The following is a 20,788-nucleotide window of genomic DNA, read 5'->3' on the forward strand; positions in this document are numbered from 1 at the left end:
TCTAACAAGATTTCTCTCTGTGGCTTTGTTATTTGATTCTTTCTAAGTACATTTTTCAGTAAAAAAAATAAGACATAACTCACACAAATATAAAACAAGCATATGGCTAAAATTTATTTAACTCTTAATGAGAACCATCAAGATGGAAAAGGTAGATAAAGAAAGAAACAGAGGAGCAGAAGGCAAATAGTCCATTAGGAAAGATATGCTGAGTTAAATTCACCAGGAATGGTCTTCATGTTTTTTAATACCTGTAATACTGGAAGCTTGACAACCTACTGCCTGAATTTAGCTTATCTGTTTTTATGAAACTTTGACTGGAACCCAGGCACACCTACTCACTTACTATGGCTGTTGTCCAGCAGGCTTCAACTAAAGCAATTGCCCAGGGGCCCCTAGAAAGACCCCCAAGAATAGCTTGAATATAAAAGACATCTCAAATTTTTCCCTTTGAATTTAGATTCCTCTTTTGGGAAGGCAAAATTAAAAGGGTTTAAGTTTTATTAGAACAGATTAAGTTAAGTTATTTGATTGAACACTATCACATGTGCCTAGAAACAATAAATGGTTATAGTTTGGAATAAGAATACAGAACAATTCTAAATTATTCCCTTGTTTTTCAGATCAAGGATGTGCCAAAGTCAATACAAAGCACAGAAATTTTTCAGGTTAGATAAGGAATCTCTACTATCTGAGCAGATTTCATAGAAGAATAATATCTTACTATTTCTTGGTAAGAGCAAAATAAATTCTTTCATATTAATTTTTCATTCCAACAGAGGGGAAAAAACTCAAAATTAGTTTTAGCTTTGCATTAATATGTTTAGGAGTAGTTTATTCACAAGCTCTTTCAAAAATTTATCTTCTAATAAATCCATTCAAAACTCAGCAAAGTTTACCAACATTTTTACACTTTTTACTGCTTTTCACAATTATTCTTTGTAGAAGATATAATTCAGGACAAATAAAGAGGTTATTTATTTATTTAGTATTTTACATCAGTTTTCTATATCAAGGTAAGTTCTATTCTTCACTATCTCCTCTCACATTCTGGAACAAACAATTTTGACAACAAAAATATTCCCCTCTTTGATAAAAACACATTTTAGTTATAGTCTTTTGCCATGATTATTCCTAGTCTCAACCAACCATATAAGCCATAATTTTCCATCAAATTTACTAATCCTTCAGAGAAAAACTAGGGAGTGATCACTCCCTGCCATATAAAAGCATTTTAGCAGACCAGCAAAGCTTACACAACTATATTATAAAATCTCCACAGCAAAAAACATAACCTTTCACACCTTTGTAGGATCGTGAAATTAATGTTAGTTAAAATGACCCAGAAATATAGCCACTTTATTATTGTTAAAATAAAAAGCAGATACTCATAAGAATTGGTGACCCAGCTTTCATTTTCTGTCTTCCTTATAAATTATACAGATATTAAGATTTTGATTAACTTAATACTAGTCTAAGTTCTAAAATTAGTAAATATCTTGCAAATTATGTTCAAGCTGACATGGAAGGAACAAAATTACAGTTGAATTAAAAATATTAAGAATTCTAGGGGTGCCTGGGTGACTTGTCAGTTAAATGTCTGACCCTTGATGATCAAGGGTTGTGAGGTTGAGCCGCACATCAGGCTCCATGGTGGGCCTGGAGCCTACTTGAGATTCTCCTTCTCCCTTTTCCTCTGCACCTTCCCTCCCTTGTTGCATCCATTCCCTCTCTCTCTCTCAAAAAAAAAAAAAAAAAAAAATTTAAGAATTCTAATTCCACATAGAAAATACACAATATTTTCTTAATCTTAAACAATGTATGGAAGAAACATTAGCTTATCTCATCAATAAACTAGTACAACAGATTTAGAAAGTTAATATTAACCTAGTCTCTTTCACTAGAAAATAATACAAATCTCAAAAAATAAAATTAAATTATAGTTGACCCTTGAACAACACAAGTTGGGACTGTGGAGGCCCATTTAATATGCAGATTTTTTATAGTACCATACAGAAATATATTTTGTCTTCCTTACAATTTTCCTAATAACATTTTCTTTTTTCTAGTTGACATTATTGTAAGAATACAGTATATAATACATATATAAAATGTGTGTTGTGTTATCAATAAGGTTTCTGCTCAGTAGTAGGCAATGCATAGTTAAGTTTTTGGGGAATCAAAATGTATACATGAATTTTTGACTGTGCAGGAGTCAGCACCCCCAAGTCCCCACATTGTTCAGGAGTCAACTATATATGTTTGTTCTCCATACTGACAAAGCAAGGAAAAGAAATTTAGCTATTTATAAACTAAAATTACCAAAGCAGTTACTGTCTAAAGATTCACTTGGGTTCTGCTGTAAACATGCTTCTGAGTTAGCATTATCTATGAGAAATGTTTTTGTTTGTTTGTTTCCCTTAAAAAGGTCAGTACATTCAGTGTATCAGAGTTGTTTCTTTATTTCCCTGAAATTCTTGGAATATTAAATTTTTGCAAGTATTTATTAGCCTCTATATTTAGAAAAATCTCTGTTTTCTTAATGGACTTTAAAATTATCAATATACTCTAGAAATGGGAAAATATATTCTTTTCTTATCAATGAACAATAAAATGTTTTTTCTGTTAAATGCACAGCCTTCCACAGAATTTGAAGCTTCAGTTCTACCACCTCAGGCACAGAGCACATTTTAGAAAACACAGAACACACATTCTCAAAGGGTTATCTTTCTATTCAGTGGAAATGGAATATCTTCTACATAGATTTGAGCACACCAATAGACAAAAAATATAGACCAACTAACCGTATTCCATGTTGTCTCTCATCCAACAGAGAATAGATTCACATCATCCTAATAGAGATCACCTAATGATCCCATCATGAAATCAAATTGCCCATTAGTACTGTCCCAAATGGGGAATAATTTACAGATTATGTGCCTTTGACTGACCTAGGTGGCTCAATATCCACCAGTCCCTGGAATTGGCTGTTGGCACACATTTTATACATGAGGATTCAGTATCCCCTTGTGGAAATGGATATGACTTAAACAGTAAGTTAAAGAAAACACTTAACTATTGGCTAAGAATCTGAAACAACAGCAACAACAAAGCAAACAAACCAGAATAGAAAGTACAAAATCAGAAGAAAAGAGAGTCTGGAGTCAATTAGGCAACTTCATTTAACTAGTTCTAACAGGTAAGCCACTCAGCCTCCAAATCTATCAAAGTATAATTTTCAAGGAATTTTTTAAACATGGTTCTCATATAAACATAGAGGGAGCACATGTTGGAGATTTAGTTAGCTCATTTAATGAAAGAACCAGCAAGATGATATCAACTGGCTCAGAAGAATTATGGGAATGTTTCATCTATTTTCTCAGAAAAGACATATGAAATCATTTTGTTGAGTTAGAGACAAATTGTTTAATGTCCAGTAGGACAATAAAACCATAACCTTTGAATTTTTTTCAACTGGAGAGAAGTTATTTTCATGTCTTCCAGATACAAATCTACAAGTCAGCTAATAACTTCATGAGTCTGAGCCAAAGTAGTAGTAAATTGCAGGTCGCACAAGGTATATCCCCACAGATAATTAAATAATGTTTTGGCTATGATTCAGCATATCTTTGAAGACCCATTCAAACTGTTTATATATCTTCAAGTTTACTGACTCTTTGGCTATGTACAGTCTACTGATAAATATATCAAAGACTTTCTTGACTTACATTGCAGTGTTTTTGATTTCAAGCATTTCCCTTTGATTCTTCAAGTTTTCATTTCTCTGCTTAAACCCACCTGTTCTTGCATGATGTCCAGTTTTTTTCTGTAGACCTCTTAGTATATTAATCGTAGTTATTTTAAATTCCCAATCTAATAATTCCAAAACCTGTATCATATCTGAGTCTGGTTCTGATACTCTCTTTGTCTCTTCAGACTTTGTTTTTGCTTTGTAGCATGCCTTGTAATTCTTTGTTGAAAGGTGACTATGATGTAAAGGAACCAGAATAGGTAGGTTTTCAGTGCAAGGTGTTACATTTATCTGACTAGGAATTAGACTGTTTATTGTTTGCTGTAGCAGTATGTGTCAGAGACTAAAATTTCCTCTAGGTCTTTGTTTGTGTCCATTCTGTTATCTTTGGGTTTTCCTAGAGACTCCCAAAGGAGAGTCTGAAGTCTGTGATACTTTTAGCTGAATTCCTCTGTTAGAACCCAGGAGCCCTGTTGACATGGTGGTAAGTTGTGGGGAAGGAGAAGCCTTCTGTGGTTCATGATTAGGTCTCAATTAATGAGCTTGAGTTGGGTGTTTCCCTTCCCCCACAAGCTTGGGCTCTGCTTGTAGTACATTAGGCTCTGGTAAAATAGTTTGCCTTGAGGACAGGCCTTGTTAAGAAGAACAGAGGGCTATGGGCATATTTCAGAATGGTATCTTGTCCCCTCTCCCTGCCAGGAGCCTTGAGGACAGTGAGAACCTGGTGGGGTTCCTGAAGCTGATACTCCTAAACGTGTAGGGGTCTCCCTGAAACTGGACCACTTGGAGTTTTTAACTCTCAATCTACTCTACACTGAACCTCCAGCAATTCATCAGTTAGAGTTTAAACTGTTATCAGCTGGTATCAGCTCCACCTGGGGCCCTCTGATTCCGGACTTATGATCTCAGTAAGCCGTAAGTCTCTGCATCTACCTGTTAATCTCCCAGTGGCAGCAGTTTGCCCCATGACCTCAGTTGTCTGAGGAATCTAAGAAGAGTTGTTGGTTTTCAGTGGGTTCAGCTTTTTTTTTCTTATTGTGAAGATAGGAGTGGTAATTTCCAAGCACTTTACAGGTCAGACTGGAACCATAATGAGAATAATCAGCCTCATCACATATTTGTTGTAACAATGCCATTAAATTTATTAGACAAGTTAATGTGTAAGGCCATGGCACCTACAAGGCATTCAATAAATGGCAGATGTGTCTAATTCTTAAAACTAATGAAACAAAATAAATGAGACAAAATAAATCACTGGACAAGACAGTCCATGTATTATCAGCAAGTGTTGAAATGTAGCAGGTGTTTCTCACTGGCCACTCTTCAGGATGTGAGATCACTACTCTAACTAGTGTCATCTGGAAAGCCCCACCCAAACTTTCCCAGATGAAAATAGTCGGTGTTTGGGCATCATATACAAAACAGAATGATCTTCAGCATCACGAAGTGAAATATTTCCAACATTACCAAATTATCAACATTAGGTAAAAATGAATGATTGCATCAAAATGCCAGTGCCTCACTTATGTTTCCTACACAAAAGGACCTTTCTACAGAGGACTATTTTTTTTTTTAATCACTTTTTTAAGATCTTTATTTATTTGAGAGAGAGAGAGAGAAAAAGAAAGAGCTTAAGCATCAGTTGGGGAGAAGGGCAGAAGGAGAGGGAAAAGCAGAGTCTCTGCTGAGTAGGGAGCCTGATGCAGACTCCGCCCCAGGACCCTGAGATCATGACCTGAACTGAAGGCAGACATTTAACCAATTGAGCCATCCATGTGCCCCCAGAAGATTCTTTCTAAAGAAAATGGGTTAACTGGCTATAGGAGACTCTGAATAAAAGCAATTTTAATCCCTACCCTAATTTCCTCCCTGCTCTCCCCTGGGGAGGCCAAATTAAAGGGAATTCTTCAATTTAAATGGAGAATTATGAAAAGCAAGATTACAATTTGGTAGAATTCTCAGAATTGAAAATTCAGTGATGTCAGCTTCATTAATCTCTTACTGTATTCTAAACTCTTAAAATTATATCTGAAAGCTATTACCTAAGTTTAGTTGATTATTTTATCATTGTATACCCTCCTTTTTATGACCCTCAAGTTATAGGGAATATGTTTATATGTGACCTCCACTGAAAGCATCATGTGTCAGATACCAGAGGTGTGAAATGTTGTTTCTCTTTCTAAGTAAGGGGGAAAAAAGGTTGTCCTGTGGGGGATGTAGATGGCCCTCTCTTGAAGACCTTAACTTCCTTGAGCATTTTCTGTCTCTATCACTAAATATTTAATTACTCTGTTTTTTTACTTTTTTTTTTCCCCCCAAACTGTAAAACAGTGAGTCAGTAGAGTAGATTCCATGGAGACGGTGGTCCAGCATCCGTCACCCAAAATCATCCACAATTAGACGGATCTGTAGGCCCTTTCTCCATCAAGTGTCCATATACCAGCACTGGTGTATTAGTTGTTCATGCTGAATAACAAATACCCCGAAACTTAACAATGTAAACAACAGACATTTTACGACACAGCTTCTGTGAGTCAGAATCCTGGACGCAGATTAACTGAGTGTCTCTGGCTCAGGCTCTCCTCACAAGTCTGCAACCAGCTTGTTGTAGGGGATGAGGTCATCTCAAGGCTCAATTCAGGAATGATATGCTTCCAGCCTCACTCACAGAGCTAGTAAGCAGTTGGCAGGCCTCAGCCTTGCTAGCTTTTGTCCAGTGATACGAGTTCCTTATCATGGAGATCTCACAATAGGACAGTTCACAGCCCAGCAGGTGGTTCTCCTCAGAGCCAGTGGGAGCATATACCCAGGTTGGAAACCTGACCTTTTTGTAATCTTTTCTCAGAAGAGACATGCCATCATGCTTGTTCTATTCCGTTCCTTAGAAACAAGTTAATAGGCCCAGTGAACGCTCAAAGTCAGGGAACTACACAGGGATGTAGACACCAGGAGGGGGCTTCTGGAAGGCTTCCAGGTTCCCCAGGCATCCTCTGGAGACATGCTCGAAGTGCAGAATCCTGGAACAAGTGGACAGAACCTGAATTTTAATGAGACTCTGAGGTGACTGGTGTGCACTTGAAGGTGGAGAAGCCCTGCACTCTGGAGCAAGGCCCATGCTCTTTCTTCTGCCACAGCGGTGGCTTCCTCGCTGAAAGTTACTTACCCACTGATGCTCCTTCCCAAGGTGGGATCAGTTTTCCTCACAACTCAGTTCTCCCCTCCCCAGGAAGAGGAAAAAGTGAAAGTTTCTGAAATACTACTATAGACAGATTGGAAAGAGAGTAGGGAGCCTGAGGAAGAAATGGGGTATACGGACTGTGAGGAACAGATTGAATACCAGCACCAAGAAACCCCTGATAGAGAGGATTAAATATCTGGGTGAGAGTGGATGTTTGAAACTAAGTTAAAAAAAAAAAAAAAGTTTACAGCCCTATTTCCCCAAATCCCTTAATCACGTTGCTGAATAACTTTGCATTTACAATGCTGTTTATAATGGTGGCTGTTTACTACTTGATTCAGCATGGTTCTATGTGGTTCTCTTTATCAAGATAGAGAAGTATGCAGCATATGTTAGAAATATATCCGTTAAAAATTATAATATAAAAATGCAAATGCTTAAGTGAGTTTTAGATACATCACAATCCTCTTTCCAAGTATATTTCATGTCTCAGTAATACTTAAATAATAATCTATATTCTGGGTGCCTGTCTGGCACAGTTGGTTAAGCCTCTGAGTCTTGGTTTTGGCTCAGGTCGTGATCTCAGGGTCCCGAGATCAAGCCCTGCATGAAAGTCTGTACTCTGTATGGAATTTGCTTGAGTTTCTCTCTCCTTCTCCTTCTACCCCTCCTTGCCATGCTCTCTCTTGGTCTCTCAAATAAATAGATCTTTAAAAAATAATAATCTACATTCAATTTGAAATCTTGCCATGGGAAACACTTTTTTATAATTTTGGTATAAATAGTTAAATTTCCCTCAAGTTATGTTTAGTGGAAAGGACAAAATTACACTGAGTTTTTAATCCTGTATAGAAAAATAAAAGCCCTTGGGGAGAAATTAAACTCTCTAATCTACTTATCATAAAATGAAGCAGGTTAGGTAAAGCCCTTACTCTTTCTGTACCTTCAAGTCAGTGGCAAAAAAAAATCTGATTTTTAAAAGATGAGTAGAGGAGTAACCTTTTCATATCAACAGGTATATGAATAGGTATATGAAAACATGCTCAATATCACTAATCATCAGAGAATTGCAAATGAAAACCATAATGAAATACTACCTCACACCTTGTAGGATGGCTATTATCAAAAAGAAAATAAATGAGTGCTGGCAAGGATGTAGAGAAAAGGGAACCCTGTGCACTCTTGGTGGGAATGCAAACTGGTGCCGCCACTATGGAAAACAATATGAAGTTTCCTTAAAAATTAAAATTAAAAATAAACTACCATACAATCCAGCAATCTCACTTCTGGATATATATCTGAAGGAGACAAAATCACTAAGTCTAAAAGATATCTGCACTTTTTATGTTCACTGCAGCATTATTTACAAGAGCCGAGGCATGGAAACAATCTAACTGTCTATCCCTGGATGAATGGGTAGGGAAGATGTGGTGTATATATACACAATGGAATAATGTTCAGCCATAAAAAGAGGGAAATTCTGCCATTTGGGACAACATGGATGATCCTTGAGGACATTACACTAAGTGAAATAGACAAACACCGTATGATCTCATTGGTATGTGGAATCTAAAAAAACCAGAAATCTCAGATGCAGAGAAGTTTTGTGGTTGCCAGAGGGGGAGGGTGGGGGATAGGTGCAATGGGTGAAAGTGGCCAAAAGATACAAACTTCCATTTACAAGATAAATACGTTCTGGGGATGTCATGCACAGCATGGTGGCTGAAGCCAACAATTAACAATACTGTATTGTATATTTGAAAGTGGTTAAGAGAATAGATCTTAAAACTTCTCATCATGGGGCACCTGGCTGGCCCAGTCAGTAAGGTAGATGACTCTTGATCTCGGGTTTGTGAGTTCAAGCCCCATGTCAGGTGTAAAAATTATTTAACAATAAAATCTTTAAAAAAAGTTCTCATCACAAGAAAAAAAAAAAAAAAACTTGTAACTATGCAAGGTGATGAATGATAACTTATTGTGGTAGTTATTTCACAATATGTACATATCAGTCATCATATTGTACGCCTAAAATGAACACAATGTTGTATGTCAATCATATCTCAAAAACCCTTAAATTATGCATAGTAATCTACAAATTAAGAAGTTATATGAAAAAAAAGGTTATAAATGCTCAAAACTCATCACTTTTTAACTATTTTACTATATTTTACTATTAATAATTTTCTTGAGGTTATTTAAAATATGTGCTGTACCCCTAGGCTGACGATATTACATAATGATGTGCAATTGAGCATTTCTCCTCAAACTCAGATTTGGTGGCATCACATTGGCAGCTTGAGATTAGCCATGGTAGGAGTATTGACAGCACAGAAATTAGGAAACACCATAAATCAGAACTTGATTTTTATCTGTTTAACTGTCTTAAGACAGTGATGGAGAAAATGTCGATATTGCAGATTAAATTTAAAAGTGTGTCATGGGGCGCCTGGCTGGCTCAGTTGGTTAACAGTCTGACTCTGGATTTCAGCTCAGGTCGTGATCTCAGGGTGGTGGGATCAAGCCCCTGAGCTTTCTCTCTCTCTTCCTCTGTCCCTTCCCCCGGTGCAGGTGTGCTTTCTCTCTCTCTCTCTCAAATAAATAAATAAATGTTAAAAAAAAATTAAGCAAAAATGAACAAAGGGCATTCCTTGAGAATCAATGAGTTATTAAAATGTATAATAAAAGGTAACATGTTTTAGTGTGATTTGTAAGTGTGTGCTATCCATCTATTCTAGCAGCACGATTCCTACTGCATGTATGTGTGTGGATGCGTGTGTAGTTTTCCCAGGGAACCGGTTGTTAAACATTTAGCAGCATGCCACCATGCATCTTCCTTCCTTCCCAGTGTAAGCCCAGCCACTGCAATCACGGAGGAGCACATCATATCTTCATCTCCCATATAAAAATCCCACCTTAAGTTCTAAATTAGAAAAACACACATGCAAAGAGAACATTCACTATAATCCAGTGGAAATACTTCTTGTTGAGTCTTTGTTCGTTCCTGTAAGCGGCTCTGCTACAAACGTCTGAAGTCCATGTTTGTTTGTTTGTTTGTTTTCAGTCTTCCCAAATGAATTTCTGCTCAGGTCATTTATAGTGTCTTTCATGATCCAGTGACACTTTGCATATACATGTTGGGAGCACTCAGGGAAACAGCTTTCACCATATTAGAGTGTAGATGAGAAATTGACATCACAGGCATCTGAGTACTGATTGGACTAGCACCTGATAGGATGGGACTGAAAATCTCCCGGGTCGTATTTTGGCGATCAGAGGACTGATCAGCAGAAACTGCACAGAACTCAGGAGGAGGCCTGATGGCAGGAGTTTATGTTTAAGATTAAGGGGAGTCACCTGTGCCCCTTTCAAATAAACCAGATGCAGCTTTCTAATTTATCAAAATATCAGCTAGCTGTGCTGATGACAGTGTTTTTACGTATGGAGCTTGGTCTTGGGGGAAATCATTCTTCTATCTGTAAGGTTTTGGGAAAAGAGAACTGTTTTAGTTATTGTTCAGTTCCACATATAAACAACACAAATGGAGGGAGACAGAGCTGACTGATAGAAAAATGGGATCCTCTGTTGCCCAGTTAGAAAGAAATTTTGTTGTAAATTTTTAGCTGCCTGAGGAAACAGAGACAAGCTCTGGCAGAACAGCCCTTGTCAAGGGCCACAGGCTGCTCTCCGGAAGCATTTGCAACCAAGAGCAGTGGGTGGACATGTTGTACAATGTCTTCTTGGGCTGCAAAGAGACAATAATATCCTTAGAGATCCTCTAAGAATAAAGTTAGACAAATGCTTTATAAATACAGCTCTTAATAAGACTCCTGGAAATTTTAAGGATAGGTAGGCAGAAAACCTTCTGTGATCATCAGACTGAGAATGTGGTGAATTTGGAGAGGAAGATTTGGACTCGATTCGGTTTTGCAGAGGGAACACACAAAGAAACTGGGATAAACAGCTAGAAAAATAATATTCCAAGCGCAATTATAGCAGCCTTTTAATAAGATATAAAAAGATGTTAATTTATCTGTAAATTTAGAGATAAATATGGTTAGAAAAAAGGCCTTCCATCAATTACAAATCTGAATAATTTGTTGCTCTGAATTAGGAACTAGGATTAGAGTCTCACATCAAAAGGCAAATCTAGGGGTGCCTGGGTGGCTCAGTCAGTTAAGCATGGCTTAGGTCATGATCCCAGGATGGTGGGATCGAGTACAACATTGGGCTCCTTGCTCAGCAAGGAGCCTGCTTCTCCCTCTGCTCATGTTCTCTCTCCCTCTCTTTCTGACAAGTAAAATCTTTAAAAAATGAATAAATAAAAGGCAAATCTAATCTGGTGTCTTTTCTTCATGTACATGATTATGGATTTGTAAAGTAGTCTTTCTCCCTTCTAATTCATATTACAGCTTGCTGGACATTTGGAATTTAGGTCATGGATATTGTGGATTTTATATTAGAAGTACATAATAACTAGGAGATGGCCTGCTTGTATCTGACTAGTTGATTCTCTTAAAAGGATAAAAATGGTGGAGGAGAGGTTTATGAGAGACAGGAGTACATGGTGCTATCCAAACTTCCTATATACCAACATAGAGTGAACACTGCTCCTATTTGGAAGATACGTTCCACAGCTCACGTACATGTTTCTGTTAATAAGTAGGCATATGAAAGATGGTATGTATGTTTATCCTGGAGCAGAACACAAATAAGATTTTTTTTAACTCAAATAGCAAGAGCCAAAATTAAATATTACCATTACCACACAATTTCTGATAAGGAGATTAAAATCCACAAAGAGCTCAAGGTGCTGGCTTTGGCCATGAGTTTTTACTAGCTAAAGATTTTGCTGGACCTGTTGAGTAGCAAAACTGATTGTTCTGTCTCCTCCATGGCCCTCATGGTTTCTTTTTTTTTTTTCTTTTTAAAGATTTTATTTATTTATCCGACAGAGAACACAAGTAGGCAGAGAGGCAGGCAGAGAGAGAGAGGAGGAAGCAGGCTCCCCACCGAGCAGAGAGCCCGATGCGGGGCTCGATCCCAGGATCCTGAGATCATTACCTGAGCCGAAGGCAGCGGCTTTAACCCACTGAGCCACCCAGGCGCCCCAGCCCTCATGGTTTCTTCAAAGCAGAGACAATTTAGTAATCAAATGCTTGGATTGAATGACAAAAGAACCAGAGAATATGTCAAAATGGAGGGAAATTCTGAGCCAATCTGATCTGCAGATTCTTTGTATCAAGTAACATCTTAAATAAATCCTCGATATGAAAAGCAGACAGAAGAGTAGGTGGTTCCTCAGTCATATTAACTCTTCAATACTGGCAGAAATGAGCCTCCACGGAGGCCTGTGGAGACCTTTGGCTCACTGGAGCTGAGAATAAAACCTCGTCATTTGTCTTCTTGGATACAGAGGCTGAGATCCCATGTGCCAAGCCATTTTGCCCAGACGTCACAGGCAGAGAGTGATAGTGTCAGACTAGAACCCTATACCGTGTTCCTGGGACAGCGCCACAAAAGAAGTTGACTTGTTCAGCAACTCCCTGATTAATTGAAAATTTGACCACCTTTTCTCCTTCTTGGATTCCATTATGCTAATTTGTAATTTTTGTCTTCTTTCAACATTAAAATGATAGCCAGGAAGAAAACACAGATCTGGGAAAATTTATTATTAAGAATATTTGTTCTTTCAGGATCCCTTGTTTTAATTTCTACCATAGACCCAGTCCACTACTTGTCTAAAAATGATAGGAAATTTCAGCATTCACCTAGTCTGGAAACCTGTTACTAATCCTAAAGCATGAGAGACCTCAGTTAAGTATTAAGATGAAACACATCACAATACTGCAAGGGCCAGAGTGGGGGCAGGGGTGGTGAAGGAAAAGAAAGAACATTCACATCTCCTTGGATCAATGGTGCAAACATTTTCTTCTTTCCTTCCTTCCTTCCTTCCTCTCTTGCTCGTTTGTTCGTTCGTTCTTTCTTCTTTCTTTCCTTTCCTTCCTTCTTTCCTTCTTTCCTCCTTTGTTCTCTTTAATTTTCCTCTCTTTTTTCTTCCCTTCCCTGCTCTTTCCTTTCTCTTTCTTTTTTTGTCAATGTCCTGTTTGTTCCCTTTGTTTAACTCATTTCATCAAGTGTTTACAGATCCCTGTCTCTGCCAAGACCGACACCAGGTATCACCTCGGAACAAACAAAATAATGTTTGGAGTATGATTCGCACCTTGAAGTCCATTTCCTTTCAGAGATACTATCTCAATAATCTGTACATTTAAGCTAGCAATAGGATGTTTGAATCCTGTAAATGAGTAAGAATGGAGTTGCATGCTGGGAACGTTTCAGTGCTGAAATGCTCTTTCCAGAACCGCCTCTCTCCTTCCACTCAAGCCAGATATCACTGACCCATAGCAAAACCCAAGGGAGGGGTATTCTTGACAGATGGTACAATCTGAAACAATCATTCAGCCCTTGAAGAACTACGAATTGAGCACCTACTATGTGCCAAGGACTCTTGCAGGTCTTGTATGCAGAGCAGTGAACAGAATAGACCAAATCCCCTGCATTCTGTGTTGCTTACATGCTCATGAGGAACACAAAAATATACACAAACAATAAGCAGGATTTTGACTAGCCATAGATACTGTGAAGGAAACAAACAAACAAAACCCCAGAAATGTAGTATTAAACTAGGCATGGAGACTGGATACCATATCGATCAGGAAGGGGTTCTCCAAGAAGGGAGATGTCCTTAAACTTGGACCATGAAATGGACCTTACAAGACCTTAAGTGAAAGAACCAGTTTCCCGCTGAAGGGGTAGGTGACTGTTTCCTTAACAGACGGCCCCACTTCATAAACAATGACATGAATAACAGTGAGGAAAGGTGGGGCAGCTACCAGAGACAGAAGCAACATTGTGATTTCCTTCTGTGGTGGATTGCTCAGACTTTCAAGGTTCGTTGGCAACAGCATATCCACACCTTAGTTCCAGGAGAGAGTGGTGTGAGGCCGCGCCAGGTAATGGACAGACAACCGTGTGAACTGGCTGGCCCGGTGCTCCCACAGTGGGCTGATGTTTACTCTCTCGCCAGGAGGACAGAGTTAGAAGTTAAGTCTGTAATCATTATCAGCCAGATCAGCGTGTTCTAACTGACTCACTTTCGTCATTTTACCCCCCAGCAGCGGTTCAATGGCCTGTGAATGTTTGCCTTCAGAAGAAAAAGATTTTTTCTAAATAAATCATTTCATGGTCAAAGGCAGCTTTTGTTACTTCATAGTCTGTTCCTCTGATTTGCATTGCTCAGTAAGATTGAAAAAATTGTGTTTGATGCAGCCACTGTGTAACTCAGGCGAAAATTGCTGGAAAAAAATTTGTCCCGAGTATCTTTTAACCCCAGAGTGACACAGTCATTGGGAATGTGCATTATAACTGCCTTAAGAGCTGAACTCTCACAGATCTAAATTTATGCCAGTTTAAAAAAAAAAAAATTGATGCTTGGGTCAGGCCTTAAGATATGTAACAATTGTAAGACATTTTTTGCATGGACCAGCAGAAGAGGCTGGAATCAGCAAGTAGTGCTTAACGAAAGAAGAGGACCTTAGGAATGGGGAGGATTGGAAGAGGAAGAGAGGAAGTATTTCAAGTGAGGAGACTAACAGGGAACACACCCATATCTGGGCATGGACCAGAATATTTCCATGCGACAGGGCGGGGATGTGGACAAATGCAGCTGTGGCTCATTTGGGGAAGCTGACGGGAAACGGTCCCATTCATATTGCACCATGCTGACAATGGGCACAGCACGTTTTATGAGCTGCAGATGCCTAACAGAAGAATTTTGTAAGACTTTGGCTCCTATTGATTTTCTAGGCTCCTCAGTGGACCTAGACGAATATAAATATTTGTTGTATTACATGTAACCTGAACAGTATGTTGATGGCTCATGGGGTATGCGGGTAAGTTTGAATATAAAGACTGCCAGAAAGCCTCCTTTCTCAATACAACATCACTGCGAGGTCACTGATAGAACAGTGTCACCGAGGCACTGTGTAACAGAAAGAAAAACATCTCAAAATGTAATAAGTTAACGTTTTTCCATCCACAGACATGTCAGAGACAAATGATTTTCACAGTTACCTTGTATACAGTTTGTTTATGGTGCTTTTTTCAGAGAAGACAAGGAAGTCACTCAAGTCCCTTTATGTAATAGTCTAGCAAAATTGAGAGTTTTAAAATCATACCTTATGCTTTTTTAATGCGTATTCATACATGACCTGTAATGTTACATCTCTGAAGTCATTGGTGGAAGTTCCATCTTCTCCTAATGTTTGTTCATCACATTCACTCAACCCAAAGTTCACCTTTGGTTATGGATTAACTCCTAACCAGGAAATATTTTTATAATATGAATGCATACATTTGAAGACAATAGGCTCCTTTCTTCCTTAAGGCTTGAGTCACTTATGACTGAATGTCTTTAATAATTCTAGAAACCCACACATCTGAATTAGCCTTGGATCTTAAATAATTAGCAAGGCCCAGCCTCTTAGGTTAAAGACCCCAACTGAAAAAAAAAAAAAGAAAAAAAAAGGAAATCTATTTTAAACCATAATGAATGTGACCTCTGGTGGCCAAATATATCCCTGATGGCCAGTCCAGGTGCTAGAATCTTTATAGCAACCACATCTCTTCACTCACAACAAGGGCATGGGCAATCAGAGTTCTTGCAGCCTACCTTTCTCCACCTTCCACAGAACCACCACAGTCTTGATGTTAGCAAACGTTCCCGTTTAACGGTAGGATCTACAAAGAAATTCTGCTTTGTGCTGTGAGGACAGATTTCTTTGAAGTAGTTTAGAACTGTCAGAAGGACTATACACCTAGAAGTTATCTGAGGGAGTTCTAGAACTTTCTCAGAGTTAATATACCAAATTTGATTGGGCCTTCCCCTGACATATCTGAGGCAAATAATCAGATCTAAAGAAGACATCTGAACGTTTCATCTTGTAAAGTAGAACAGAGTAGTGTGATAGCATCCTTTGGATTCAAGGAATTTTTTAAAGCAATGTAGTTATTAAAAATAAAAGCATTATTTAGAACTAGATATATTTCTATATAGTCTTAGAGAGTGCAGACCTCTTCCATACTCTTCTGTGGATTTCCATTTCTTCACCTGTATAATGGGGATAGAAATAATACCCTTGGTCTAAGGATGCTACAGTGTAATGAAGGTTGGAATTTGCATAATGATTTCCAATACATCATCACTCAGAAACTAGGAGCTGCTACAATGATGGTGATGACGATAATTCCTTAATTACTACACATTTCTCTTTGCCCCACCTCATAGCATCTACATACATATACTCAAGTTAACATGGATAAACTATTAATCTGGCCAGAGAGAGAATACACTTGTTAACAGAGAACCTGACCTTCAACATGATTTTTCCAGGCAGCAGAGTTAGGGTCAGGTATGCAGTGGGAGTTTTAGTTTCACTGTCCCCTTTGGAGCCTGATGTATCGGGCAGGGAGTGAGTTCTTTGATTATGACTTTTGGCATTGGCCAGCAGTTTTCAAAAGATCCTGAGATCGAGTGAATTTATATTTGATTCTGTGCACGTAAAGTTATGGCCTGCAGAAGATGAATTTTGAGTCTCTCAAAAATGTAGAATAACTGGCATGTCTTTGCTCTCTCTGCCTTCCCCTCAGGTTAACCTCAGAGCAACAGACGTCAGGCTCATGCGCCAGTTGCTTGTTATCAATGAGAGCATTGAGTCCATCAAGTGGATGATTGAAGAGAAAGCCACCATTACCAGCCGAGGCAGCAGTCTGAGTGGGAGCCTGTGCAGTTTATTGGAGAGTCAGAGCACCTCCTTACGTGGCAGCTACAATAGCCTCCATGATGGCAGCGATGGGCTGGATGGCATCTCCGTGGGGAGCTTTCTGGACACTTTGGCAGATGATGTCCCTGGCCATCAGACCCCATCAGACTTGGACCAATTCAGTGACAGCTCCATAATAGAGGACTCACAAGCCCTGCACAAACACCCTAAACTGGATTCTGAATACTACTGCTTTGGCTAATGACCCAGTTTTTTGCATGGGATTGGTGTGCAATTAACTCGTATTTATCCTTCTCCGCTGCTATATTTTTGGTGTGATTTTTTTTATATGACAACCTTTTTAAAAGAAGCTTATTTTGAAACTGCTTGATGATAATTCTGTTGCTCCTAATATTTCTCATCTGGACTGATTTATCTTTCTCTCTTGCATCTCTATTTTTATTTATTACAATGATTTTTCTCCCTTTTACAGTGGCACAAATAAAGTAGGGGGGAAAAGAATAAGCAATAATTAAGTTTTTGCTTTTGTTTTCAGGGCAAGGGGTCAGGAATTACCAAAAAAAAAAAAAAAAAGTCTTTGCTAAATTTTACAATAAACCAAAGTCTGATAACAGCTAATTTTGTTGTTTGTATTCTTAAATGATGAAAAGTTTCATTTTCCAGAAGATACTGAGGTTCATTATTGAATAGTAGGTTGAACAAAATAGTTGCAACACACTTAGGCATTATTTCTAGGCAAAAACTTCCTGGTATAAAGTCAACAGTACTGTTAGTCACACACCTCTACACAACAGTTTTTTGGAAGCCACAACTGTATGCGATCTGCTCACTTCAACTTTGACATCATACTTTAGATTGTACTGTTGTCATTAGTGATTCTAACTCAAATGATAGAGGCTTAGTTGTGTAATAATAGATACAGTTTCCCCAAATTTCAAAGAATAATTAAGATTAGGTATATATAGGTGATTAGAGGTTAAGGTCTCCTAAATTGTATTTTGAGATTTTGTACATACAATATTTGTTACAAATATTTATTTATAGATGTTTACAATTCTGATATGACATATAAACACACAAATGCATATATACTGATGGATGGATGGATGAATGGATAGATGGATGGAATGGAAAGTACAATCACTATTGATTTATGAAGTCTCATATGATATACTTTCATCCTGGGGTAGATAAATAATCTCCTAGTATTCTGAAATGATGTCTGACTATATAACTCATGTAGCAAATAAACATTTCATTTTGATGTGGTATTATTAATCCTCCACAATTTCTTTTACCTTGATGATGCTTAGTGAGTGAATCTATTGAGATTTCAATCTGTTCTTTGTAAATGATATATGTTTCTGCACTAAACACTTTAAATATGAATCAAAAAGTCTTCCTGTTTATAACTGAAAAATGTCCACATTCAAAAAGTGGTTTCCCTAATATTTCCTTTGTTAAGATATACCTGTTACTCTTGTCAAATGTATTGTTTGTTTCCATAACATATGTTATTCAATTTCCAATTAAAATCTACAGGGTCTATATTTTACACTAGTTTTTTTTTTCATCAATTGATGTTATAATCCTCATTACAACAATTTCATAATGTGAGGATTGTCTCCCTTCTGTGTTTGAGGAGACTGAGGCACATGGAATGTAGGTAGCTGTATCAAATCTCCCAGTAAGGCTCAAAACCAGGATTTGAACTTGGGTCTGTCTTATTCATAACAATAACACTGAATATTCCCTTTGGTACATATTGAAATCAAATAATAAAGATTAAAAAAAGCAAATGAAAGTCCATTACAAAAACAAAACAAAACAAAACAAAACAACAATACTTTCCTCCCAATCAGTGAGGATCCACATTTCCCAATATTGAGCTGTCCAAGCCCTTTCCTGAATTCACATGTCCAGAGTTAGTTTTGTGCCTATAGATGAATTGGGTAATTGGCCACTTGTGAACTGTTACTAATACATTCCCCCCTTTCTGCTTATTTTTACTTTCAAGTTAGTAAAGGCTGGTTGGTTGGCTATTTTGTTCCATTTTAACCTAGAATTAAGCCAAGCAATTTTTAGCACAGATCATTTACCACATTAAAATCTAAGAGTGTGCATTGTGACCAACCAGAGAAAACACCTCTAGAACCATGACTGATGAATTTCAAGAAGAGAATAATGAAATATGTAACCACATGTCTACAGCACTGCAAGGGGAAACATCCTAAGTAAGAGGAAAGTGGGCAGACAGCAAGTGTATAAGAGGTATCAATGACAAATTCTCACCCCATCAAAACCCTACTTTTTCCTAGAACAAGCCAGGTACATGAATGATGATTTCTGTCCTCAGATCACAGTTGTGGTTGTAAATTCAATGTGGCAAATTTCTTTCATATTCTCCCTTTCCTAATCAGCTTTCCCTGCTACTTGCCAATCCCTTGCCAACTATGACTGTCCCACCTGTAAAAAGGAAATAAAAAAAGCGAGAGTATAATATGGGAGAAGCCTCCTCTGGAAGTTTTCATTTATGCATTGTATTTTAAGGAACCTATAATGAACATTGGCAGAATACTTGAGGTTTTTTTTGGCCTTATGAGTTTCAGTGTTTTATGTGCTTTACAGATATCCCTAGTTGTCTTTTTTTGCAAAATATACCAAACATGAAGTCTATGATTAAGATATTAGCATCATATATAAGTCAATAATGTTAAGAGGAGGAGAATGTGCAGTTGAACAACATTAATTACTAACATATTTATTGGTCTCCAAAGAATGAATGCACTTTCAACTAAGTAATCTCCGTTACTAATCTCTGATCTGGAGCATTTGATATTTGATCTCTGTCAGCACCATGAGGAAATGGGGTAAAAATTTAAAGCAAAAGTGCCTTTCAAACTATTCTGCTTGCACTCAGTTGTTCCTCTCCCAGAAAAAAAGGAAATTGTCTTAGTTATATAAATCTCTCCATTTTATGGACTCATTGGTCTTGTAGTGGAAAGGAGGTAATTTGGAGTTAAGGAATTTAGAAAGTTTAAAGGTAATACATTTTAAGAGTATTGCAAATAAAGATACACTAGATGATCAACTTAGAAACCTTTTAAAAATGTTTTAAGTAATCTCTACAACCAACATGGGGATCAAACTCATGACCGCCAAGATCAAAAGTCACATGCTCTACAAGCTGAGCCAGCCAGGCATCCTGACCAACTTAGAAATCTTAAACTTCAAAAAACTCCAGTAATTGTACTACAAGTCAGCCCCAAATCACACAACATAAAGTTTTAAGTATTTGTCAACATCTAGAAATACATTAGGGACTCTCTGCCGTTGCATGAATATAAAGGCACTGAAGCTCCATGAATAACTTCAATCAGACATTTGTATCCCCAACTCTATCAAAACACAATCACTTTCATCATGTTAAAAAATGGCTCTTTTGAGACCCTTATTTTACTGACACTTCAGCAACACCTGACACATTGGATTACTCCTTTCTTAAAAATTTTTCTTCATTTGGCTTCCAGGACATTACTCTGTCTTGGATCGTATCATTCTCTACTTGCCTGCTATTTAGCATGCTGTGTTGCTGGTATCTTCACATTCCTGACCTCCAAACACAAGAATACCCCTTTGCTCAATTCTGGTACAAACTCTTAAACTGAAATCATTCCCCTGGGTATTTCATCCAGTTCTACAACTTTAAATGGCATCCACATACTGATTCCCAAAAGCATAGCTCTTGCCCCAGTTTCTTCCCTGAACTCCAGTCTCCCCGTATCTATCTGCCTCCATAGCATTTTGCCTTAATGTCTGATGAACATCAATCTAAACATATACAAAACTAAAATTTTGTCCCTTTTTTGTAATTTCCGGTTCAGAAATGGTGCCTTCACTCATCAGATGCTCAGCCTCATTCAAGAAAGATAATTGCTTTCTTTCTCTCACACCATAGCCAAACTATCATGCAAATCATACAAGCCCCATCTTTTTTTTTATTATGTTTAGTTAGCC

General features: G+C 37.8%; 1 protein-coding gene across 1 annotated transcript in view; it reads left to right on the plus strand.

The window, feature by feature from the left end:
* Window positions 1–17,383, plus strand: part of LOC111156626 (leucine rich adaptor protein 1 like) — a 55,194-nt gene extending 37,811 nt beyond the window's left edge. The window contains exon 2 of the mRNA XM_022517624.1: window positions 16,638–17,383. Within this exon, the coding sequence (XP_022373332.1) occupies window positions 16,638–17,012 (375 nt within the window). The 3' untranslated portion in view covers window positions 17,013–17,383. The remainder of the gene's footprint in view (window positions 1–16,637) is intronic.
* The last annotated feature ends 3,405 nt before the right edge of the window (window positions 17,384–20,788 follow it).

Source organism: Enhydra lutris, unplaced genomic scaffold (assembly GCF_002288905.1).
Source record: "Enhydra lutris kenyoni isolate GAN:26980312 unplaced genomic scaffold, ASM228890v2 scaffoldscaffold47, whole genome shotgun sequence".
Lineage (NCBI taxonomy): Eukaryota > Metazoa > Chordata > Mammalia > Carnivora > Mustelidae > Enhydra > Enhydra lutris.